This window comes from Lingula anatina, chromosome 3 (genome assembly GCF_051362555.1).
Source record: "Lingula anatina isolate TDL-2025a chromosome 3, LinAna3.0, whole genome shotgun sequence".
Lineage (NCBI taxonomy): Eukaryota > Metazoa > Brachiopoda > Lingulata > Lingulida > Lingulidae > Lingula > Lingula anatina.
Genome location: NC_141769.1, coordinates 12,732,462 through 12,759,261, shown reverse-complemented (window position 1 = coordinate 12,759,261; position 26,800 = coordinate 12,732,462). Strand labels below are relative to the sequence as shown.

Genomic DNA, 26,800 nt, shown 5'->3' with positions numbered 1-26,800 from the left:
GAATACCGTTATCATGAAAATCTGCATTTATATCCAAACACGTGAAGACAAACCAAAGCTCACAAAGCTATTAAAGAATTGTCTTTTCGATGACGTGCTATCGTGCATTCCAGGTAAAAATACATAAGACGATATTTTTTTTCTTCCTCATCCGCCATGCTGAAAATTATCCCAGAATTCACTGATGCGCATGCGTGTTGTGACTATTCCGTGGGATTCAGCCGGCAGATTTAAGACATAATTCATTCAATATTTTACAATACTATTGCCTATTTTAACTGGTGTAACCAATTTCAAGAAGGTTAACAATGTCATCAAGTACAAAAAGAAAAGAAGATGAGGTCGTGTTTCGAATATCAATGCAGAGGCTCTCGTGCATCTGCTGCTCACTGCCTCTCTTCGGTTTTCTAGCCTGCGTTGGGACCAGCCTTTACTTACATTTTGAAGGGGCAACAGCCACTCACTGCGGGGTAAGATTCTTTAAATGACTATGGCTATCACTGACAGTGATTACAACAAGTGAAATGACATCAGCGACGTGCGCTGCAGACAGTAAACTGACTCTAACAGCAGACCTTCCAACCTTTTGAGAGCAGGAAAATCTGTGTACAATTTCACCTGGTGTGTTCGTTCGGGGGAGGGTTTTTTGTATACTGTAGTTTCCACTCCTATTTGGATTTGAATTATAATGTTTTGTGTGTGTTGGGGGGGGGGGGGGGGGTACTGTATAGTGTTGACCACGGTGACAGCTATTTGATTTCATGTTATATTTTAGATTTTGTGATTATTCTGACTGAAGGATTATCATAGACATTATTTTTTCTGCCAAAGCTTCTAGTTGCTTTTAGTGATCCTGTACTCATACCAGTATTCTAAATTTCAGTCAAAATATTTATTTAGATGTTAAGATTCATGTTGATTTAACAGTTAAAGGTCTCATTATTCTGCTCTTAATTCAGTGGTAGATTTTTTACATGCATGGCTTGTCTTTTTAGGTTCGAAATTACCTCCCATCGATCAGTGCTGCAATTGGAGGCTTTACCCCTGAAAAATACATCTGGAGAATCTGCATTGGTTTACACTGTGCTCCACGTTACATGATGCCTTTCATGTATTATAGATATTTCCAAAACTCTATGGACAATGTGAAACAGAAGTTTGCATTTACCTTGATGCTATGGACAGCATGTTTGTCACATGTGATAGAAATCAGTTCTCTGGTTGGGCTGACCTTCATCTCATCCTCAGAGAACAGAGGTAACAGACAGAAAATGGTCTGGACTGGGTTTGTGATCCATATATTGTAAATTGATCGAATAGCAATTAATACATAAATACATAATAATATAACAGGATTCAGTTACAGTCTGTGTCTGCTATAGTTTTAACTTTCATTCAAATATCACTTTTAATGGCATAGGGAAATGTTTTCAATTGAATATTTTTATCTTTAAAAAAAAAAGAATCACCAATCTGATTTTTTTTATTATTGGTTTTATTAAGTTATTAGTTTCATCACATAAAGTCAACCAAATTTAAAAGTAAACTAAGTCTTTTCATTAAGAAAGTAATAAGCTGGACATTTAGTTTATTTAATTTTGTCATAGTGCAGTTGACATTGGTTAATTATATCAGTGCTAATTTGATTGATGCTGAAGTACGAAATATAATGTGAGCTATTGATGAAAAGGATAGATGACCGGATATTAGGAGGTTTTTGTTTACTTTTTTCATTTTAGGACTCCATGAAAACTTGTTTATTTCCTTCATGGTGTTTTCCTTACTCTTCATGCTTATCATGTGTATTCTAATGAGGTGGTGTAACCAGGATAAGCCTGAGAATCACAAGGTAAGGGCTTGTACATATAAAAAGTAAAAGAGTACCTGTATGTTCCAACTTCTGTGTGATTGATAAAAACAAAGGTATTTTGGAATAGAAGGGGATGATAAAAAAGTGCCTGTCTCTGTTGACCACTGGTCAGCTGATTACTTTGTAGTTAATTTCATCTTGCAATAGGCCTTTTGCAGCAAGATAACTAGATGTTGACTTTTTATGTTTACTGAAAAGCTTGCTCTCCAGCACTCAAAAGAATGCATATTGCAAGAAAAACCTAAAGTCTTATTTAGACCTCTTTTTAATCAGAGCCATCTTTAGACCTTTTATGTAAAATATTTTACAACCTATGTAGTAAGTAATGTTGTGGGAAACTATCAGAAGTGATATCTAGACAGTAACTTGATGATGTGTTATTCAGCGTGTTATTTAGAGACAAACAGTGGAAAAAGCGAAATTGATAAGAATATGATTGTGTTATGGTATTGAGGTCACAGTGCAGAAACTTTTACTGCTTTTGTTGAATTAAGTTTCCTATAAAGGAGCCATATCCAAGATGATTTTATACTCATGATTAAATCTTTGTAAAACCTATGTACATAATGCATTCATGTTTGATTTTCAGGATAGAAGATCACAGAAGTATAAAACAATACTGTTCTTGGTGAACATCTTATCTTTCCTGGCGTCTGTATATTTCTTCATCAGACATAATAGTAAATGTGAACCAGGAGGTAAGTTTTCTAAGTTGGGCCATGTCCAGTTGATTAAGAGTTTAGTTTTAATATCAGAAAGTATATGTTTCATTGCACACCCCTCAGGCACCCCTCCCCTATGTAAACTATCCTTATTACCAACTGAAAGTCATTGTGTTGACCTCTTAATTTGGGGACCACAGAGGGGGTGATTTAGTGGATGGATTGCAATCCAAGCTTTTACTCTCTGAATGAAGGACTAAAATGTTTTTTGCAGTCGACAGCTTGCTGAAACATTATGTACCCTGTTTAAAAACATCAAAAGGGTAATAAAAAGTAACAACCTCATTTCATCAATAAAAATAGCAATCAGCAAAAGCATTCCTTTAAACGTACTGTACCTAATTACAGAGGCAAATAGGCAAAACACAATGCATTAATGCATAAAATCTTGCAATGCTAAAGGTGCACTTTCAACATCTTTTCTTATCATTTTGATTAATTCTTCTTTAAGATTTCTGTTCCTTATTCTTCTAGTGTACACAATATTTGCATTCCTGGAGTATGTGATTGTGGTGACTAACATAGCATTCCACCATGCTTGTGTAGTGCTTGACTTTGGGGAACATGAAGTTTATGTAGCACCCATTAGTATGAGTGGAAGATCAGAGAAGATGGCATAGACGGTGACTTTTTTGACCAGTATTTATTGATATAATTGTGATATAGTGTGATATTAAGACTGAAATGGATGTTTCCATCGAGGGAGACTAGACTAAGTGTAGAATAATTTATCTTTGTCAGAATATCTTATAGCAATTTAATGATTAATGTGCATTCTATACATAAAAATGAATTTAAGAGTAGTAATCTTGTAAATAAAAGAAATCTTTTGAAACAGACAAAATACACAAAACCCTTTGTGAAAAGAAAAAAACAATTATTTTCTCTCAGGCTAGAGGAATTGTATAGATTAATCTAAAATGTGTTTTTGTGCTGTGTTGTGAAGAAGATGGAAATAATGAGTCGATATTGTTTTTGGTTGAAAATGATCAAAGTGGGCCATTTATGGGGATTATATCCTGTCAACATTTAACTTTGTTTGCATTGTGATCTTTCTCACTATTTTTGATAAAGTTGTAATGAAGTGGTAAAACAGTATTGAAATGTCAGTATATTAAGACAGTAGGATAGATCAAGATCACCTATATTGTCTATGACTACGTGGCAGTTATATATCGAGTTGAGGACGTTTTTATTTTTCATAAGATTGTTGATTGTGTGCTTCTAGCATTGGGCTTGCCACCACTTGAAGACGACCAATTTTGACCCACTCTTTCAAATATGCAAGCTGAAATGTTAAAAGTTCATCAATGCATATGTATAAATACGATGATGATCATCAATTATTGTCAAAACCCAAATTTAAGGTGTGGGGAAAAATTCATTCTTCAAGCGGTCGGCAGCTCGGTGTAACAAGGGGTTTATTACTAGTAATAGTATGTGTTTACGTACACTGCAGAATACTGAGATCTTTTTTTCTCTTTTTTGATAGATGTGGTATTTTATAAAAAAGAATACAGCTGTTTGGTATAACCAAATACCAGTTTTGTCGTAATAAAATTGTACAAACTGAAACGAAATGGCTTTTTATTCTTACATAGGAAAGGTGCCAGACGGGTCATTATTTCCAACAACTTGTAGTTTTTCCGGACGATGTATTGACATACCTTTTACATGCCAAGTCTCAAATTTAAAATGTTAAATTTATAATCAAAGTATTAAATTGGAATTGTTCAAACAGAAAACTACGTCCATTTTTTTAATTTTGTTTTTATATTCTGTAAATTTATGCTTTAAGCATTTTTTATGGTGACACTCTTTTTTCTGATTTTCAGTGTACTCTTTGTTTGCACTATGCGAGTACATAGTTGTCATCACCAATATAGGCTTTCATGCAACGGCCAGTTTGGACCTGGAAAACGCTGTTTTCATGGCACATTTTCCGTTGTCAAGGTTACCATCACCATCGTCATCTTCAGAAAGGACTTGGCTTCCATTATGACAAAAACTGCAATTATTTAACGATATAAAGGTGAACATATCAGTTGAGTTGTTGGAAGTCAAGTAGACATTTTATTATTGTGCAATAATTTTCATAAATGCAATCATTGGAAAAAGAGGACATTTCGATGATATGGAACTAGATCTCGAAGAATGAAGTTGTCACAGCGGACCGTGCGTAATACTTATGACATAAAGGTGCAGTAAATTTAACATGCCACAAAAGTATTTCACAAAATAGTGTTATCAACTGTATATATCAGACATGATTTCCCCCCCCCCCCCCCCCCCCCCCCCCCCCCCCCCCCCCCCCCATTTAAATGGGAAATTCTATATTATTTATTTTTATTTCTTAAAGGTATTCCGCCAAGCGGCCCTACACCCCGGCCTCGAGGCCACCGACTCATTTTTTTCCCTACATTTTTTACGTCAAAAATCACGTCTGATATAATATTGGAGGAATGCTTCAATATAATATCTTTGCTCAAAATAGATATATTTGTTAAGTTTTGGGATATTTCGGTTTTGTTTATTGTTAAGTATATTTATGAATGGCCCAGAAGATGATTTTATGATTGGTTCAGAAGATCAAAGTGGACCATTTATGGGGATTATATCCTGTCAACGTTTAGCTTCGTTTGCATTGTTGGCCAAAACGGCGAACAAAAATTGTGTGCAATGAGATTTTAAAAAGTGTTTTCCTGTTCACGTAAAGCGTTGCGGTTTTGAATCGAAAATAAATGACATACAATGCAACTATATGAGCATACTGGACACATGGTCGGTCATCTTCATTTTGGACTTTGATTCAAGATCCATTAACTTTTGTCCACTGAAATACCAGATTTTAACCAAGAGACTATATGTTTTTGAAAGTCGCTTAAGCGAACTACCAAAGATCTGTCCTTAATTGAACTTGGCCAGAAATTTAATTTTTTTATCTAAGAGTTAAAACCGATTTTTGACTGAAGTTTGTTAAAAACTACTGATGCCATACGGCCAATTTTCTTTTGCTGTGTAATTTTTCTTTACGTGGGTATAAGTTAGAATAAACTACGACAACCGTAAAAAACACTACTGTCTCTGATAGCACCACCAATACTTATAGAATGAAAACTTTATTTTTGCAAGTATAATATCTTCGCATAACCGGTTGTGGTAGTGGCTCCAAAAGACTCCATTATCCACCTAAGAGCTGGCGCAATTTATTATGCATTCTCAAGTCTAAATGACGCGTAACCATACATTTTGTTGTTAAATCGAAATGGCGTGTCAGGAAAACCATCGCACTCGAAATGCGCGCCTAAAGGCTAACGTTGCATAATAATATTGCCGTGATATGTTCATCAAGTAGTGTTATACTTGTTGGTCACGCTAGGAATGCAATTTGAGAATCTAGGCTATGAAATATTTATATCTGCGGCCATACGATCCTTCGCTTGTGTCAACAAACGGATCCGTTTTGGGTTTGTTTGCTATACTACCCACGGCATAGAGAGACAAAATTCACTGATCAAGGTGTAAAATGTATATCAGTATACGCGTAATCCGGATCATCAAATATGTCATTTTCCATTAGATCAAGCAAGCATGTTTTATTGAAATATAATGAATACCGCCATGCAAATGCTTTGGTCGTCTGCTTTGTTGCGGTCTTTTCTCTGTTGAAATGATCATTTATTATTAAGTCGTTTGCTGAGTCTCCACATGTCCCTATGTTAAACCATAGGTTTGTAGGTTGAAAAACTGCATGTCAACGAAAGATTTTATCGTCTGCTGTACTTCTAAGCTGTTTTTTGAGAGGCGAAGCATTGAAATGCCGTCTGCTAAAATTTGTTCATTTGTTAACCCGTACAAAACGTCAATTGATATCTGATAAGCCATAATATTTTATATTCGGTTAAGTCGCACGTTGTCTTGTAGCCTCTTCTACTTAAAAAAAGTCGCATGGGCTAACATTTTGACTTCTGCAACTCCGATATGACACGCGACTCATTTTTTCCGTTCCGTCTGACATTCCACGCATAGTCGTAAGAATCCAGCAAGTCATTCTCTGCATTTTCAGCCCATGAATTCTCGTCCTTATTCGTAGTCACATCTCCCTCGGGCTTCTTTATCTCTTTATACCGCACGTACAACGCGAACTGTGACGAAAGGGCGGCCTCAATTTCTTTAGCCTTTGGATTTTTCGAATTTTGTAAAAACTCTTCTATTCTGTGGCGTAAGGCATCCGTGTAATTCCTCTTTGGATGTCTCAGCGTGGAGCCGAGGTAGACCGCCGCGTATGTGTCCCCAATCTTGATACCCAGCTCAAAAATACCGCATCTTTTGCCGCGTAGACTTTCCCTCACGCTGTCGCAGTAGTAACTTTTGTAGTTTGGGCGCTGGCGTAGTTCTTCCTCCTCCCATAGGGTGTGGTAAATGAGGTTGTCCTCGGTCATGGGAAACCAGGCGCGGAGGGTGGACGGAATCATGGCAGGCAGCCACTCGGACCAGGCCGGGTCGTCGAGGTTTTCCCGCCAGTTGTCATTCTTCCCGTCCAGGAGTTCACGGAGTTCTCTCCCTCCTGTCATGATTTATTGTTGGATATCTGAAATTAAGACAACGCTTGTCATGAGTCCGTCACATGATTAATATACACTGTAAGTCCTTATCCAAATCAAAATGAGGAATACCTGCTTCAATACACAGCCTTGAGTGTACGTGCCTTGATTAAAGACAATGAGGGTCCTTGTCTGAAAACTCGTTTTCATATATTGTATCAGTCTGCAAGCTTGTCTTATTTGCTTATCTTTTTTATACTTGGATGGATTTATTAATCCCAAGTCTCATGTTAACAGGTACAGTTCCAATATTTTATTTGAGATGAAAAAGGCGGTTGATAAGAAAACCATAAACTGGAAATTTAGTAGCACTAAGAGAATCGCTTAAGCTTTGTATGAATCGGGTTACGATGAAGTGGCGTTCAGTCTATTATCATGTGCTAATTCGATACCTTCAGCATGAATTTCGTGCTGCGAAGTTACAGCACGAATTCATCCAGGATTATTTTATCCGAGTCAATGTTAATTGTAAAAGCAAATGGGGCAGATTAAAACAGTTGATAACTAAATGCCAATCTACATAATGAGCCACGATTAAATGCCTAAGTGATTAATTAACCCAAATCTGACCGACAATTATACAATTCTACAATACGGACCTGTGATGATAGTGCGTGGTTGTTATGGATTTATACAGCTATTTATGTGTGTCATATTGTGAGAACATCAAGCGTGGACTGATACCGAGGTGTACTGTCCACTTTAACAAGGTCCTCAGGCCGTCATTTACGACCTGGTCAAGGAAAATAGTGGTGAAACCCCTGCCTGGGAAAACACTCGCGAATTGTGGGTCGTTCTCACAACGTGAATGTTGTCAAATGTACATAAAACGAGTCACTAGAATTAAATCTATCTTGATTATTTTTGAAGACGCTCAAGTTAACGGCTTTTACCAATTCCTTGGTCTCCACTCTTTCAGAGATGCTCAAATGTCATCTGAGAACTGTTGGTATGTTAAGCCTTACCTGTATGAGTTGTTTGCATACAAATCTGTCTGATTTATTCCACTCAAAATATCTCGTAGTCATATTAACAGAATGTATTTAAAATGGAAATATGCACACATACTCTTCTTTATAAAAAAAGTAGGTCGTAAAACCGACCGATTCTAAAGGTAAATACTCACCCTCCTGCGTCTCCGCTACGATGTTTACACTGCCTGTATCACCTATGTTTCGTGTTAAGTAGCGAAATGAGCTGACAAAATATATTAACAAAATACTGGAAATGATTAGGCGGTGCTGATATGAGAATGCGACGTGGTACGACTTACCTTGATAAATAAATAACTCAGGTGTGACGCTGTAGTGAAACGCTGCGGTTTGCGTCTGGCTGGGTTGTCTGCTACGTGAGTGACACCGTGTAGCAACCTAGCTCGAGAAATACAGGTAGAGTTCGGCTCGACCCCTCACAGACGACCTTTCGTTTACGAGTTCACGCATAAGCACCGACAACCGAGACAATCTGCGCTGAGAAATTTGTCGCACTGTAGCCTCTGCTTTGCGCCCAGGTGAAATCCACTGTGGGTGTTAATCCAAGATACAGTTTTGTATTAATAATGCTACAGAGAAAACGCTCCAGAGTCTGTCACCGCAAATCACATAAACACCTTTTGTCAGCAGTAAATATTGCCGCGAAGACTATTATATTTTGAGGGCAGCTCACAGATGCGTGCAGCATTACAGCTCGCTACCTGACCTTTTTTTAACGCCGATCCAAGTACAGCATATATAATAGTCCTTCACAATGTTGATTGTTGTGCTTGAAACTGTGAGGATCAAGTGACGCAACGCTCTGATTGTGTGCACAGGGAAACCGGTATTTTGCCTCCAGTTTATTTATCAATTGAAATAATATTGACCCTTTTTTACCGACGCGGACCCTTTTTTATGTTTGAAAGTGGGCGCATTCAGCGAAACACTTTAGGTTATGTCATTCTTTTTGTGGATTTATGGCTACTGTGCAGTATTATTCATAGTCTACATGTTCCAGATTCGTTGAAATATTACGCCTATAATACAAATGTAAAATTCACATATAAAAATGCTGAGAATGTGCTGCTTATTTTAGTGTCGAGTTGTGTTATGTTAAAGCCTTATGATTAGTTGATCGTATGCTGGTACCACCCCGGTTGACATAATGGTAGACTACTTGCCATATTAAAAGGATTCCTTTCTGAGCCACACAAAACCGCAGATCACAAATATGTTTAATGTTTTTACAGTACAATCAGCTGATAAATATTCAAGCGTGTGTGTTTGTGTTTGTGTGTGTGTGTGTGTGTGTGTGTGCGCGCGCGCACGCGTGTATGTGTGTGCGGAGGGGAGCGGTGAAGGGGACGGGTAAAGAAGTCCCCTGTCTTGTCGCACCCTACCACAACTTATCAATCGGATGTGGTATTGAGATGCACTCCAAATATGTAAAATTATTACAGCGTCCCGCTCAGAAGGAAGCTTTTACCTGTGAGTGCACTAGTGCTGTATAGAGGATATGATACCCAGTGTCAAAGCACTATCTGAACGTGTCAAATAATCTAAGGCGTGTCCTAGATTAAAAAACATATTAAATCACCTCTGATATCAATGTTTGCCAAAGGATATGTATCTCCTCGTTTCAGTGTCATTTTGTTCCACTTTCACGCAGTACTTAACTCTGTTTCATCGGCGAACACTCTTGATTTAGGCAAGAGTTTTCGGTCCCTGTACCACAATAATAAATATTTTCGGTACGATTTTGCGCAATGTTTATTATTTACCGACAGCGTATAAGATAACTGACTACACAGCAATACAAACCGCGGGTTGTTAATGTTTTAAGTGAGATGAAAATCACATCTAACGCAATTGCACCGTCGCCCAGTCCCTACATGAAATTAAGTATGTTGTCAGTATTGTACTTTGCCCAGCCAACATCCCTTATTCTTAATGCAAGTATGTTATGGCCACTCCGGATTTTCTGATAACTTAGTTTTTCTTCTATCATTGATCTAATTTATCAATTTCACAACTAAATTGATATAACAGTTTGTGACATAAGGATTTCGGACCGAGCTTTATTTTGTATGGAGATACGGCTCCTGCGTATTCGAGTTCTGTTGAACAATCTCAAATGCCCTATGGGAGGTGCAAACAAAAAGCAGGATGCTTTAACGCCAGATGTCTTCTTCCATGTCTTTACTTTTTTCAATTAAAATTCATCTGTTATTTTTACTATCAATCCCAAAAATACAACATTTCACATATTGAAGATCTTCATTATTCCGAGGAAATAAACGGCGGAAATTATTTCGTTTCGTTGTCATTTCACTAAGCGACAATGACGTAGAACTTTGTAATCATTTAGATATATAACAGGTAACCAACAGCGCACGCGAGTTAAAACAGTGGGAAAGGTCATATTTGTTATACAACGGGATATGCATGCAGTTTACTCATTGATTTAATTTGTCTATCTTTATTAAACGCTCACGCTGATAATTCAATGCACGTGACTTATTAGTCGTGTGATGCATCTTTACAAATTAAAATCTCTTGGATTTGTCAGAACTTCAATTATCTGTCCTCGATTATCTTTCGTCTTTCATGTTACGTATACGTTCCTTTTACCCAAGCATACAGGTAATCGTTTTTTTATTTTCTTTTATTATTATTATTATTATTATTATCATCTTTTTTGGTTTACTATTGGTAAAACTCGGTCCATATGCCCTCTTTTTATAATTCTTTGTATGGGGTATTTCACCACAGTCAAGTGGCGTTCTTGTCAGAAAGTCTCTTGTAACAGAAAGTCTATCTTAAGTGAAGATGAAGTCGCATTTTATCCTATGAAGTAGATTTTTCAGTAAAATCCTATGAAGTGGTAACATACCATGAAGAATCTTAACACGCGTGGCTCAAAATCTAGGACAGTGGGTATGTATACGAATCAAAGGGAACCGGACTCTGCATCAGAGTGGACTCTCTAGTACTTGACACCGGTGAAACTATTTCTGACCAGGAACAGAATCTCTATGTGAACATGCCGGTTACTTTATCATCGGTATGATATGTTTCCACTGACGTGTGTTGAAAAATAAACAACGTTTCGATTGCACCGTTTTCAACCAATGATAGTAGACTTGAGAAATTGGAGTCTGATTTGAAAATGATCAGTCACCTCCTCTGAAGACAACTTAATTCAATAAGGTATACTAAACATTTAAAAATGCGAGATTCAAGAGATGGATGAAGGAAAGTGGGTAAAGAGCACCCAATGGCAAGGCTAAAAGAAATGACCCTGAAACCCAAGCGTGTCTGAAAACAAAAACAAGCATACTGAGATAGATTAAATTTAAAAACCAATTACCACATATTAACCGGCACCGTCTTGACTAGTGCTCTCGCCACGTGTATTATTTGGTTAATGGGTGCTGGCATGATTAGCTTTGTGTCACATTAACAGAGATAGAGGACACGTTTTTCAGGATCCCCGTGGAAATGGGAAGATTCGAGGATCGTATTTGACAACTGGACATATTGAAGGCGGTCAATTGAATAAAGTAATGTTTGCTTTTCCAATATGAAAAGAGTAAACTGAGGTTCGAACAACCAAGCTTGCATTCATTTAATAAATGCAATGTTAGTGAAATAATCTGTTAAAAAATCAAAGAATGAAATCGTATCTTATCATAAGAAGTTTACATAAGTGGCGTCATTCTGATTAAACATTGTTGTTAGGATATATATATATATATATATATATATATATATATATATATAGAGAGAGAGAGAGAGAGAGAGAGAGACTTATTTTGCGTCTGCTCACATAACATCGCTTCCAGTGATTAGGCCTACGGAGAATCTCATCATCTTACCTCATTGTATTGGAATTACATATCAATAAAATATCACGACTCTTGGCAGACAGTGACCAACAATGCATTGTGTAGCAATCTTTGTGTCACGCCACTGCAACTCAACAGTCACCCGATTCTGAGAATTATTTAATCGAAGTCACATCCGCTCAGTGCGTTTGCCTGCCACGCCCCACTCCCCCCGTCCCCAACCCTCACGACGCATATCGAGTAACATTCTGTTAATGTTTACATTCTGATTCAGCAGAAATCGCTTTAGCTGTACATCCGTGTACTTCAATCGATATCTGTTTTAGATAATTTGGAAGTCTTTAAATACGTGAACTTGAATTACAGATACACTATTAAATCCTCCTCCTGAAGAAAGCCCGCCACTACCACGGACGCTGATTCATTTAGTGTTCTGTGTACGTAACGCGCGTCAAATAAAAATTCACGAGAGAGACGTCATTACCGTGAATCGATGATACTTGAGAGAAAGGTGGGATGTAAGGTTAAAAAACATCCCTATTTCAGTAATTAACAGCATCAGGAAACAGGAATAAATCTTTCTTTTTTTGGTTCAGAAGCAGATGAAAACACGTTTCACTAAGCATCTTTGCAGAGGAAGTTTATAGCTATTAAAGACACATGAATTTTATTTTGATCCACCTGTCTTATGTAATAAAGCAGAAAACCAAAGATACGAGAATAATTATCATAATCTTCAAATAAATAAATAAATAAAGAGCATGTAGGCCGTTTCTTTAAATGTAACCCAAAGGAATGAATTCAACGTGTTCATACTAGTTGATTTTCATACTTAAGTCATGTAGAATAATAAAAGTTAGAAGTTAACTGAGTAAGTTTTTTATGAGGAACTAGCCCCAAGCATTAGGTAAATTTATGGTTTTGTTCATCTGCCTCAGGATTCGCCATAGACCAGGATGACAAACCAAAATGTTGCTATGTTGCTCTCTCCCACTCTCTCTCTCTCTCATGTTCTCTCTCTCTCTCTCTCTCTCTCTCTCTCATGTTCTCTCTCTCTCTCTCTCTCTCTCTCTCTCTCTCTCATGTTCTCTCTCTCTCTCTCTCTCTCTCTCTCTCTCTCTCTCTCTCATGTTCTCTCTCTCTCTCTCTCTCTCTCTCTCTCTCTGTGGGCGCATGCGTCCTTGATGGAGTATAAACTCGTTCATATGTTCAAGCATGAATACACATGAAAATGCGTGTCCGTGCGTTGTTAACTTGCTTGTTTGCAAGGTTGTCTGCAATTCTGGAAGATCAACGAACGCAGAACGGAGCTTATTTGGTTTCTCAAGTTGAGGTTCGCGTGCGTAATGTATTTAACAGTCATGCCAGCGGCATCTTTTGAAACTATAACAGACTTCCTTCACAACTTATTTTTGTCCGTTCTGTATTCTACCTTTCAGCTTTTGCTCTTACGTTTTATCCTGCACTGCGCCGCACTGGCCTGTTCAAGAGCCAATGGAGTGAGACCTGTAAAGGTCAAACTGATTTATGTCCGCTGTGATATGTGAATAAAATATCATAACTCGAATAGACCAGGAATGACACCATAACTCACGTGCCTACAAGTAGCAGAGGTACACACACCGTTACGTATGCATCTATTTTAGATCGATTTTTTCATTTGTGATAATTGTGTTTCTTCCTGACCACACGCTGAAATTGCTCACTCATTCCCCGACGATGATGAATGTGTTTTTATGTTTCATTGTTGTGAATTAGCCTAAACAGATCTGGCGACCGCTAATTGAAGTCATTGGGTGTGCCCGTTATGTCACCGAAGGACCTTATGGCCACTGGCGAAAGTAGATAATCATTTTATATTATCTGTAAGCTTGAGTCACTTATCTCACCTCTGACTCAGTTAAAGAGTCGGAAAAGGAGAAAAGCGTTCGCTGAAAATACCTATTTGGAAAAAATATCTTTCAGGAGCCTGAATTGTTGTATACTAGTAACTGTTATAAATTTACATGTTTTATTTTGCGTTAACATTGGGTAATCAACGAACAACGCCCAGGAATATCGAAATTGCATTACGCAGGTACATGCTCTTACGCACGCGCTAACATTTTGATAATTTAAAAGCTAAGTCAAGCGGGTATTTCTTCTGGTGCTTGGCCTTACATTTCCTTTCGGATGCACAGAATCACCCGAGAATGAGATTTATGTAAGCTGAAGATGTATATTAAGTATAATCCTGATATATAACCGTCTGTTTTACAACGATTTAGTGTCAGGGCCTCGATTAAGCCCAAGTCTTTCTATGAGATCTTTCTATGAGAGGCACGCGTGTGCGATTACTTGGACACTGGTCTAAGAGAGGGGAAATTTTGTATCGATGTATAACGCGCAGATACTGGAGATTTATCATGCTCTCCAAAAATCTGCCACTAAGGCGAAATCTGTACGAGTAAATGTTACCGTTTTAAAAAATATTTTCTAAAATCACTTGCAAGCTTGTGTGTACGTGTGCTTAAAAGTGGTGCTTCAAAGCATTGGCGCAATTACACATACACATGTACAATGGGTAAAGACAATTCATATTTCTTGTCACCTTCTTGTCGTCTTTTAGTTAGATATTAGGGTTAAAAATACCTTTGGAAAAGGTCCATTTATTATTCTGTTGTCGTTTTGCCGTTGGGCGGATAGAAATTTTCTAATAACTTTTAATATTGCAGATTTTTAATCACTTTCTGTTCCGTCGTCATATTTCCGTCACCCACGCACTATAAATAGGTATACACTGGCATCGCATGCGGGTGGACATATTACAAAACTCTTTATCATATACACTCTAATCAAAGGTGCCCCAAACGCATATTGGCATCTAAATCGTATAGTGGGCCTAAAGATAGCCCAAAATAATGTCATCGTATGCCTGTGACACAGCTCATGCCGAATGGTAATGTATGCATGCGACTCAGTCACGGGGCAGGCAGACAGGTCACGGGGCGATAAGGTAGCCTGAAGTCAGTTGATTTATCTGTTGATAAAAACTTAATGTCATATATTCAGCAGTGAAAAACAACGTAGGAGCGTCACCTTATCATAATAATGGGAGTAGTTGGTACCCTCTCGCGCAAACGTAGAAGTTGGAAAGTCAAAACAATCTAAAACATGCACAGGGGGAGGGTACGAACTATATGACCCAGTTACGTTTTTTTTTTAGTTCAAATTGTTCAGCTCACATTTCATTAAACAAAAGTAAGGTAATATGAACTTTAAAATATCAACTTAGGGAGAATAGATAGGCGTTCAAGAAAGTAGTTTATATACATAAAAATATACCTTTCGTGTACAGTGCGTGCGTTAACCATGGGCGTGGGTGGTTGACCAGATAATGAAAAACAAAACTGAAAAGACTAGTGCAAAATAATCACATGTCCGAATGATGTTATCGACATATGTTTGATTTAAAATATAGTTTAGGCTGGCTAAGTGCAAGACTGTCAAAAGACAACAAAAACAATATTAATGCATAAGAATTACATAGGCCTACATGTCTGAGTTTATTTATTTATTTATTTATTTTATTTTATTTTTTTTTTTTTTTTTGCAAAATGATAGGCCTGTGCTTCCTTATGCTGCTTAATGCATGTGAAGTATACAGCTCAAACCTCTGAAATCTGGTCAGATTCAGTTACAGTTTTCCAACCTCAACTGCATTCACCGTTCTTCATGTCAAAAACAAGAAGATCAAATACATTATCCTGCATCGGTTACAGGAAATCAGCTAAATTAAACAGCGGTCCATCAAGACAGACAGCTACACACAATAAAATACAGATTCCGCCTACTAAACCGATGTGTTGCATCAACAAGATAAAGCTCGTGTATCTTTAATTGATAATTCCATGAAAACCACGGAGAATGGGCATTTGTTACTTTTAATTTTGCGTTGCGCCATAATTTTCCCCAAAAACATATATGTGTATTTCTTGTTTGTCAGCATTTAATTAGTAGGGCCTATCATCGTATTACATCATGAAAACATATGCCAATCCAACATGCGCTGATAATAAGTACTTGTAAAATAAGCAATTTATTAGATATTTTGCTCTCGAAACAGGGACAGATTAAACCGTTAATCTATGATCGGGAAAAGTAATTGATCAATATTAATTGAACTGTTAACGTATATTCTATGAGTATTTGGTTTCATTTCCAGCCTAAGAGTAAACTGTTGTAGGCAACGATTCAGAAGTTTGCTCCAGCATTGTGATTGAGTTTGCTTATGATTGTGTTGTACCCTTGGTCATGAAAGAAGGGCGGCAAGGCTGACGTCATACTTGCTGCACGCTGATTGGTCCGTTAGGCCCTCGCCACTGATCATAAACATAAGCAAACATGCTCGACCTATTTATAACAGCAAATCATACTCAGTCCTTTCATCAGTCACAGTCATAGGATGAGGTAAACAGTGGAAGGCGGTATAAAACTGAGAGGGAATTCCTAGAGTGAATCAGAACTAACAGAGAACTTTGTGTAGCAAGACCAACGTTTATGAGTCAGTCAGAGAGGTGATATCGTACAAACCACAGGTTATCAAAGTAGACATCGCTAGTCAAGAGTCAGCCGCGTGGAATTTGGACCGGATTTCGTTCTTTCCACCGACCGCAGCAGCCGATACAATATAGTAGTAAGTCACATCAGACGTATAACCATAATACTGTATATAGGAAGGGTGTCATTGAATGCACCAATATCTAACTGTCGATTTTATAGAGACTCGGGAACGATTCAGACAGTCTTATAAAACGCCAGTGATACCGAGTCAAACGCCCACCTTACATCGTAACAGTATGAAAACTCTGGATTGCGGAGCCTTCAGGAGTGCAGACATGCTTCTCAAACGTACTGGGGCCACATTAGCTAGTGGGTCCCCCCACCATGATGGCTTGGAGACAAAATCCGGACAGTTGGGCCTTGTCCAGACGGTGAACAAACGTGAGAGAGTCACGAACATTACAGTCAAAACGTACTGTAGCAACTTCGACCACTACGCTGTGTTGTATCAGGACAAAAAGTACGGGAAGCCCATGGGGTTTTTACATTTGAAAAACTTCACCGTTGAAGCGGTCAGTAACTCAGACAAAAAATTCAGAGTCCTATCAAACGACTGCGATGGACAGGCACTTACATTCACTGTGAATAGAACAAGTGAGCTGGACTCCTGGTTGGAGGCTTTCAACGCGGGGAAAACGCACTTGAAACCTCGCACCAGCTCACCCGGCCTTCGCTCCCCAATCATTCCAAAACGGCCTCTCATGCCAACGCTAGACGAGTCAGAAGAAGACGAGGACGAAGGAGATTCATCGTCTTGAAATTTCCAAGGGGGCTCGAGTTTAGCACACTCGCTCGTGTAAAATCCACGCACCTCAGTGTCAGCGCACCCACGTCCCGTGTCCAGCGCCACTTCTGAGCCGTGAACTCGCTCTCTCCGTGTAAAGACTCGCACCTTGTTTTCACTGCATGATCAAAACTGTTGCATTATGTATGGACAACGAAACCGTTGGTTCTCCTAGCAAGCTAATGCGGCTGCATTATGGGGATTCAGTCCCCATCATCGTAACTTGATTTGCATTGATTTTGCGAACGTTAACATGTAGCAGCATGTGCTATATCCAGAGCGACGAAGTGCCAGTACTAGTGGTAGCGCCTTAGCAGGTTCCCAACAGAAAAGACCCATTGAACTTCACTAGCGCTATTAGGAGAGAGAAAACAAAGCTTTGACTATCCCCAGATCAACTGTCAGTGTTTGACGATGATGATGATGATGGAAATGATAGGGCAAACATTGTGTTGTGCCATATTCCAATACGGTCGCTCAATTTAGCCACAGTATATTTTTACAGTAACGCACGATTAGTTTATTTTTATACTACAGATTAAACAAGTCAGTTGTGAATAATCTGTCAATTAACCTTTATATCGGTGGTGCTCTTTAAATTTTGTAAATGTCATTGTAAATGTTGTTATTATTTTTACATGGTGTATAAGTGTCATTCATAGGTTGACGTGGCATGCAGCTGTCATTTTGACAGGAAGTGCCACTTCCATGACTTGAATTCAGCTAAAAATAAGTTGGTAATATTTTGAAGAAGGGGAGTGCAAAATAGTGTCAAATTTGATATACGGGCGCACGCAATGTCTACACGTCTACATTTTAGAATAATAAGGCGCAGTGAGGAATGAACATAGGAGCTTATTTTATTCATGAACTTTGTCCTCGATGTGTTCCGGCGTGCATATTTCTCATATTCCATTTATATGGTATTGACAGAGTTTGCGTGTGAACTTGTAAGGCCACATATTTTTGCACATTCTTTAAAAAGTGTTCTTTTAACCTAAGAATGACAAACATGTTAAATTTTTAACCACAGGTGGCTTTATGAGAATAATGATTCAAGCTTATTGGTAAGCGATAGACATTATCTGGGCAAAGTGCAATTAATGATATGAAGACCTTTTGTTATTCATTCAGCAGACTTGATTCTTTTTTAACGACAGTATTTCATTCGGCCCTGAACTACTTTAACGTGTTCTGAACTAGTGCGCACTATGTTTCAGTGCTGATATAGCTCACTGTTTTCGGCTGTGTATTTGTTAGAGTTGATAAGGTAGCAGCTGACTTAGACCGATAAGGTCAAGCCGTCTCGCAGTACTGTGTAGTGATTGTTTTTTAAGCGCCTTAGCACCCACAGATCGGGTGACTGTGTGCCGTATCCGGTGATCTTGTTGTTTCAGTCTTCATACAGTTCATTGTTATAAAATTGTTTAATAAATTTTTATTAAAAATACCTTTCATATCTTTTGATTTTGGGATTAATAATTTCCCCCAGCTGGCGGATATATTGGGCTTCCGTTCTCCGCGATCGCTTGTTTTAATATATTTGTTGTTAGACGTTTTGTAAACGACGTGGCCCGGATATTATTTCCATTGTACTGCCTATGAACAGATCAATATATTGCACAAAGCACGTGTGTGTGAGATCTGGGCTGAGTCATACTAGACACGCTGTGAAATAATCAGTTTCTGAACACTACGCACAGTTTTCAAGAGTTAAACTTGTACTGCATCAACAATATATATGCTTCAAAATCTGCTATTATTCGTAAATGTCAACGAGACAACCATTTGAAACGACAAAATAAGCCATTTTTCTAAATTAGATTAATATCGACACGTAGAACAACCATGAAACTCCGTGAATTATGAGGCATTTCGATACTTGCATCAGATGTTTGTAACAATGAAGAATGGAATAAGGAAACGAAATGCGGGGGCGGGCTGCAATGATTCAATTAAGAGTAATGTGTGTTAGTCTATGTATACAAGAAGTGGAATCGTCTGATTAACAAGCCTGATATTGACTCTTGACTAAGGATGGATTTTTATAAAGTCGTCTTGGTTGTTTTATAAAAGCCCTTAATAGAACCATGCTTATCGACTAATGTGATATCAAAACAGAAAGAACTCACCAAACCGAACATACTGATATTCTTTTCGATTCCTGACAACACAGGATATATTCTTAAGGAGACCCAGGGGAGACTTGGTAAAAGCTAAAAGGCTGTTTTTTAATGATAAGCAAGATAATAGTCAAAAGTAAGGCAGAAAGATAAACAGGTTTGGTTATAAAATTTAGCTAATACTTACATATTGAATATCTGCATTACGAACTCATGCAGTTAATGGAAGTGAGAAAATTGTCCCAGAAGGAACAGGTCCTGTTTGTCTTTGAAGGAATATTCCCCTTATTTTTGTAACCTCTTAACTTCAAACAAGGGTATCTAAGAAAAATAAAGGAGCTGCACCCCCCCCCCCCCCACACACACACACACACACTCAAACACAGAAAGACAATCACAAAAAGAAAAAACTGTTACGCAAAGAGTCACGTCGACGATATCTATTTCTTTCATTCACATTTAAGACAGGCCTATACTTGGAAGTGTTTGCTCAGGTGAAGAAATAAAGGAGTTCCGTTTCAACTGAAAAAAAGTCACTTGTCTTTATTGTCTCCGGTTCAGGAATAGCAGTTTACTTCCTTCTCGCGCTATGGGAAAGCTGTGTCCCTTATTTTGTATGGTAAGAAAAAGAGAACACCAACTCACTTCCGGACACGCGCCAAACATATCCTACTAGCTTTAATGGTTAATCGAAAAACTGTGCCTTTTTAAATTGCCTTGTCTTAGTTCCGGGTCAAGAGCGCGTTGCGCAAGTTCTTCACTAGCAGGCGAATTTCGCATACACTTATGTGTGTAAAACAGAATTATAAAGCCTACTTCATTGTTGCTCTCGACTAAAGTGGTTCAAATTAAACATGTATTAGTTTATAACGTGTACTGCATGGCTCTGTTTATAACCCAAGAACTTATTGAACCAACCCAGTATCAATTGCTCTTGAAAATTGGCTTGTTTACAGAGCATATTACCTAGTGTTAAAAGCTAGGCGTAATTCAACTTGGATTGAACCTGGGCACAAAGTGGTTTCTGTACCGACGTTTGTTGCAGAGGGCGTGGTGCCAAAATGGGTCAATATCGGCTTTGTTCTATTATTTTCGAAAGGAAATTGCAAGTCGGATCTGAAAAAGAAAGGGGCAGGGATTCATTAATTGAAATTCTACTTTTGGTTAGGATTACGTTATTTTTGCGCAGTTGTGAAGAAAGTAATTGTTCTTTTTTAACCATCTTTCTGTGAAATTATATACTGAGGAGAGGGTGCGGTGGCGTAGTTTTTTGCCACATAGGATACTTATCAGAGTTTTTAAAATATATATAACATATCACTGAGTACATGAGAGAAAAAGAAAGGCGTACAAATGGTTCGGTGTTCAAGCCAGTTTTTTTCAATGAAGATAACGTGAATAACAAGACGAAAACTATCAAAGAAAAAAAACACGTTTGAGTATGTTTGTATTCACGAATAACGTCATCCATTCATGATTGTAACACAGTCAATGACGTGTTCAACTTGTCATAGAGCTTATCACCTGCTTTAAGAGGCAATGAAATAATGTTTTATTATTCAAACACGTCAAGTGACAACTCATATCTCTACCTTAAGTATCAGAAAAGAGATATTTATTCTGAAAACCATAACTTCTCGAGAGGTTTGACACGAGTAACCAAACGCTTGGGATATGAGTCGGCTGACTAGTTCGTCCAGCCTCTTCGAATGCTACGCCAATGTTGACGTCTTGACGGTGAACTGTAGCAGTTTGCTTAGGGCGTACGGAAATGTTTAGAGTTAAACCACATTGACGAATTTCCACAATAGTTTCCTATATACCCTTCTCCATTTCCGTTTATTTCAGTTTTCATATGTACGTAAAACATGTATATATTATTGTGATGCTTGAATAAGATACATGTTCAGCAAAAAAAACATACTTGGTTACATTTAAGTCTGTAGGCTAAACAGGATATTAATAGAAATAATTATTATGAAGGCAAGTCTTGAATGTCTGTGAACAGAGTTTACCCCAACAAAAATACTGGTTTTTTTAGAGCTGCAGGCTCACATCTTTTATCTTTTTCCCTACATAATAGGTGTCATACGCATGTTATTGTGCTATTTTTACCAAGATAGTGCGACCTCAAAAGTAAGCTTAGTTCTTGGGACAAATGTGTGCATCTTTGCGTGCAGCATGCTTTCAAAGCCGTGTATCCCTGAGGCGACCGCTGTCGTGCGCTGTCGGTGTACTCTTCTTCCGTGTCTACGAACGAGAACTAGACCCGTCGTCCGTATAACGATTTGATACTGATAACATAAGACAAACTGACGTCACAGGCACCTTTGAAACTACGGCTTCGGAAAATGGTCTGAAGACTGTCTTGGTATTTTTCATACTGCCCATTTTTGTCGAATTCTCTCTCTTTCGGTATATTGCGCCTCCAGATTAAAAGCCTGAGTTGTATTTTTCGTTTATTTAGATACTGGTGTCACATGACCGGAAATGATAAGGGAAACAAATAATGAGTGTTTGTCAGTTTCACAGATTTTCTTATTGATTTCCATTCCCTAAATTGTTTTATCATAAGATCGTGTATCATGAGGCGCTGATTTTGATACGACTTCATTCGGTCGATAAACCTGTAGCCAGAGTGTGTGGGAGAAACAACAAACTGGCTTTCCTAACTTCTTGGGTAATTACCAGTCTTCCCATATCTAAGGCATTGTTTTAAATCTTAAGTTCGAAAAGGAAAAAGGGACAATAACCATAACCTCTTCTCCCAACATCTTCAAGCCCTACAGGATGCAACCCATTATTTGTATAGGATTGAATCATGTTTAGTTAACTGTTTTTTTTTTTTTTTTTTTTTTCTCACAAAAGAACATAGGCCGAAAGTTGGACTAACTTTTAAGACCAAAAGGCATATGTTTTTAAACATCGCGTCATCCATTTATTACTTTCTGTAAAAAAAGGCTTCCCTTTCTCGTGGTAGATTAAAATTTTCGGCATTGAGGTAAGAACCATGAGATTTTAGTTTCGAATTAACCAATTTGTTAAGCAGGCCTGTGAAGTAAGTGCGTTACCCCTTTGGGTAAGATCTCGGTAAACATATATCTTGATTTTGACAAGATTAACTTAATACTCCTAGGTATGCATCTATGCATTATGACTAAATAACTATTGGAATTTATGAAAATCTAATCATATCAACATATCCAACGCTGCCAGGTATGTGGATGAGCCGATACCCCCTGCGTGTGTTACACCGAAGGCTAGAAGCCAACAAGTGGGTGGGTACTAGAGAGAAATAATTGCCACCTGTCTGTCTGCATTAATCGCTCCCAAAGAGCTATAATCCCAGGTTATTACATCTTCATACCAGAGTCGCGATATCCTGAGCGACCCTGGATACAAACTCAAACACCACGTATCTAAGACAATATACATGATTTAATCCACATAAATCACCTATAAAATATTGGGGGAGATATTCCTTGTTCCTCTACTCTTACATTTTTGACACGTAACATTCAAATCAGATAATAAGGTGTAATAAAGCTATCTTGACATAAACGCGATCGGGAGGAGGGGGGGGGGGTTAGTTATAAGGTACAAACTGTATGCCATAGCAAGTCACATGCACTGTCCACGTAACCTGAAAAGGCTATGGAGCCACGCTTCTATAGTTCAGTCTGTCCAGTCAAGCTTCCCAGGGTAGTAATCTTTCACATTATCATATAATGGTTGGTATTTGGTGCCTAGACCTCCCCAGTCCTTATGTGAATAATAGCTTTTCAATGTGGAAGAAGGTGTGCTGACTATCTGAGGCCCTTTTCTCTTATCTCGTGAGCGTGAGCACTTAATAATTTATCTCTGGGTCTTACCATGCGGGAGTTGGGACTAGGACTTAACAAACATAGGATAAAAATGTTATCTGCCATGCACAACCAAAACGCTGTCGGTAAAGAATTTCCCCACATAGGGCCACTAGTTCGAATCACACGACTATTTAGTGACGTCATGATTATTTAGAAATTAAAATTTACGAAATTCTTTTTTCTAGATTTTATCTCAAAATAAAGGGGCCTATCTGTAACATTAATCATTTAAGGCCTGTTAGTGATCTGTTAGTGCCATTCCCCGCAGAAAAAAAATGCTAAATTTGTTTTGGAACAATCATTTGTCATACGGGGGCTCGTCTTTGTAATGTGCTCCTTGCTGACTTGAGGAGCCGAAAGGATTTTTCTTATGAAAAGGGAGAAAAGTGACACTATATGTCTGGTTTCGTGGATTCAACTCACGTTGAAGCCCTATAACACCCGATCGCAGAAGACACAGACAGTGCAAAAACAACACCCCGCTGAAAATGGATGCCTACAAAAACAACAACAACAACAACGATAAAACAAATTCGCCCTCAACAGCCTACTCTGATGGCCTTTATTATGTAGAAAACCATAACACAAATGAAACAAGGTATTCCTCCAGTCGATAACTGGAAGTTTGAATCATCGTCAAATGAAACTCTTGAAAGCAAATGTGAAAGCTACCTACTTTGCCTTACGAATGCGGATGCAGGGTTGAGACTAATGGCTATCCACTGAGAGTGTGGGTATTTTCCACTTCTCATCCATCTAAATCTTTGGATCAAACTGTAACCTCTCTCTTCTACGGCAACGAGGCAAAGATCTAATGTTGTCTGCTTCCACTGCTCAATGCAAATAATCAGATTTGACAGATTGCTTTCCATTACGTTAAGGTGAAACCATAAGTTCAGCTTTGCTCGCTAACGCAAAATATTGATTTTCTTAGGACAAGGGGTGTGTTGAGGGGCAATTAAAAATCAAAGGAAATATCAATGCTGCTTGATACGTTAAAAAAAAAGATTATACACGGTGTCGGTATGCATTAAGCCGGAATCAAGGGTGAAATGGTAACTGAAAATAATTCTACAAAAATCCCATATCCTTGACTGTTCACACCCTTCCTCTTTGGGCTCTATATGTCTTTCACACCACCACTGCCGCCACCACCAGCACAACTACAAAAACTGTGATGCCACTCTTCGGTACAGATGCTAAAAATGAGTCCAGTTTAGACACAGGTATTGCTTCAAATATATTTTCATTCATCTGTCAACTTTTACGCGTGTTTATAGTGAAGGGGTAGAGTTTCAAACGTTTATTCGCCTTATCTCTTCTTTTCTGACAAATGCAAGGGATTTTGCACTCTAATCTCTCCGAAATGATCACGTTTTATTTTTTTCAGCATCTTTCGCGTGACCTAAATCTTCCTATCTACTTTGTCGATCAAATATCCGATATTACTTTATTGGGCGATCTCTTTAAGCAGCAGTTTATCTTTACGTCTAGATATAATCAAAACAAATGACATTGACATGAATGTTCCATTATTCTTTTTTCCAACTGAAAAGGATACCACTATACACTTAATTGTAGGTTTCTTAGAAAATTTCCCCTCCATTCTACCGTCTCCGTGAATCGTTTGAGAACAAAACAATCAATCAAGAAGACGAAGCTGTATCCTGACACGCCGCCTAAAATATGCCTAAATTACAAGATTTATACGATCTTTCCCCAGTAATCATTCAAGTTAACCTTTCAGTCTGTCAGTTTGCGGTGAGTAAGGTGTTGGCTCTCACGTGTGAAACTCTGTGAACGGCACGTGAGTTTGGTGACCTCCATTAGTTTGAAGTCATCAAGGTCCCGGTGCCTGGACCCTGTTGTAAAGAGTGTCCCTGACCCATCACCACACCATTAGTCTAACATCTCTTGTAAATCATCTTTTGTTTGTGGTTGTGTTTTTTGGTGTTTTTCTTTCTCTTATACTACTTCTTATTTCAAATAGTTTTCTCTTTGACTCGTCCCATGTTCAGTTGAGTTAATTCTTTATTTAATTATTTATTCCTTAATTTATATTCAACTATCATTTATTTTACATTGTATGTATAAACATTCAGTTGACCTATGGTGGCCCCTTTTCTTCGTATATCTTGGGTCAATGATGGATCCAATGATGAATCCTTGATACATTACACCTTGAATTTACATCTCTGAACAATCGAATTCCTTTGGATTTAGTTATTCATCAACTCCAAAGTACAACATTTTGGCCAGCCCCGCTTTTTGCTTGATTCCATTCTTCTTGCCTTTTTAGGTAGAAAAGAAGGCATTCACCTCTATTTTTTCTCTAACTTTTATTAGTGCACCGGCAATATCAAAACATCGGCGGGAAGCCTGTTCTGCATTTCCAGACACGAATAAGCAATTAGAATATTTATTTTAACGTTATTTTTGCGGAGGTGTTTCCAGGGTCGTATAGTCTGTGTGTGAATCCTGGTGGAGCTGGCAACAAATGTTCAGTTTAATAATTAACTCCGTGTTAACAATATATATTGTTATTGATAGCTATATACACACGTAGATATCTATATCTAACTTTGCAGGCGAAGAATCAATGCAATGAAGAGATCCCATTATTACTGTATTGAGATTTATACAGTAAAATACATCGTCAATCCGATGGGCTGAATTACTGTCTTCTTTAAAATCGGCGTTGGGGAGGTTTACAAATTCACTTAGAAGTGCTATTAACACAAGATCTCATCATCATCGATCGAGAACGAGCACTTTACATTGTACTCAAGCTGGGAATAAATCTGTTATTAGTATTTTAAAAAAGTACTTATGTATTGAATAAATGAACAACCAACCAGTCAGTAACGTTAGTACAAGCAACAGTAGTAATGTTATCTACCAAAAAATAAAGTTTGGGGATTATCAGACGGACATGCAATGTACGTTAAAACGAAATAAAAGATAATGGCATTTATTAATCGACACTGAGGAGTTTATAGGCCTTGTATGTTTCAACAGCGGTATTGATTATTGAACAAGGACACAACGATTATAAGGCACTAAGAAGTCCCGAGTTCAAATACACTGTAATTTCCGGAGTCGCCTTCCGATAGGTATGACTTTTGACGGGTGACTTGCACATACATAAGTGCCTTTGTATGTTCACGTGCATTTCTACACGTGCACGGGTAGATGAAAATAATCCTTCACAATTCACAATGGTTTTATTACAAACAAAGAAAGTTGACAGTATAATTTAAAAACCCGCTTCACATCCAGTCGGCCTTTTTTGGCTCTGTTCGTGTGGGGAGGATATGGTATGGATTTCTCACATATACTGTCAACTGGTCACTTGTGGTTAATTTTTTCCAAACAGTAGATCAATTGTGGGTATTTGACAAGGCCAT

At 38.0% G+C, this 26,800-nt stretch overlaps 3 protein-coding genes across 6 annotated transcripts; 2 read left to right on the top strand and 1 right to left on the bottom strand.

The window, feature by feature from the left end:
• The first annotated feature begins 190 nt into the window (after positions 1 to 190).
• On the top strand, positions 191 to 4,806 carry LOC106158980 (acyltransferase PGAP2). 2 transcript variants are annotated; one of them, XM_013535117.2, is made up of 5 exons: positions 191 to 470; positions 996 to 1,257; positions 1,740 to 1,849; positions 2,460 to 2,568; positions 4,428 to 4,806. In XM_013535117.2, the coding sequence occupies exons 1-5, from the start codon at positions 309 to 311 to the stop codon at positions 4,592 to 4,594; spliced, it is 810 nt and encodes a 269-aa protein (XP_013390571.1). In that variant the 5' UTR covers positions 191 to 308; the 3' UTR covers positions 4,595 to 4,806. The 2 variants fall into 2 exon arrangements, with proteins under 2 accessions (XP_013390571.1, XP_013390572.1); XM_013535118.2 differs by lacking the exon at positions 4,428 to 4,806 and adding an exon at positions 3,067 to 4,167.
• An 889-nt stretch (positions 4,807 to 5,695) lies between these two features.
• On the bottom strand, positions 5,696 to 9,898 carry LOC106159000 (uncharacterized). 3 transcript variants are annotated; one of them, XM_087009482.1, is made up of 2 exons: positions 9,768 to 9,898; positions 5,696 to 7,183 (listed from the first exon to the last, which is right to left on the bottom strand). In XM_087009482.1, exon 2 carries the CDS (start codon positions 7,164 to 7,166, stop codon positions 6,546 to 6,548), a length of 621 nt encoding a protein of 206 aa, XP_086865608.1. In that variant the 5' UTR covers positions 7,167 to 7,183; positions 9,768 to 9,898; the 3' UTR covers positions 5,696 to 6,545. The 3 variants fall into 3 exon arrangements, with proteins under 3 accessions (XP_086865608.1, XP_013390606.2, XP_013390607.2); XM_013535152.2 differs by lacking the exon at positions 9,768 to 9,898 and adding an exon at positions 8,470 to 8,925; XM_013535153.2 differs by lacking the exon at positions 9,768 to 9,898 and adding an exon at positions 8,323 to 8,480.
• A 6,524-nt stretch (positions 9,899 to 16,422) lies between these two features.
• LOC147762920 (uncharacterized) lies at positions 16,423 to 18,854 on the top strand. Its single transcript, XM_087009092.1, has one exon. It carries the CDS (start codon positions 16,749 to 16,751, stop codon positions 17,376 to 17,378), a length of 630 nt encoding a protein of 209 aa, XP_086865218.1. The 5' UTR covers positions 16,423 to 16,748; the 3' UTR covers positions 17,379 to 18,854.
• The last annotated feature ends 7,946 nt before the right edge of the window (positions 18,855 to 26,800 follow it).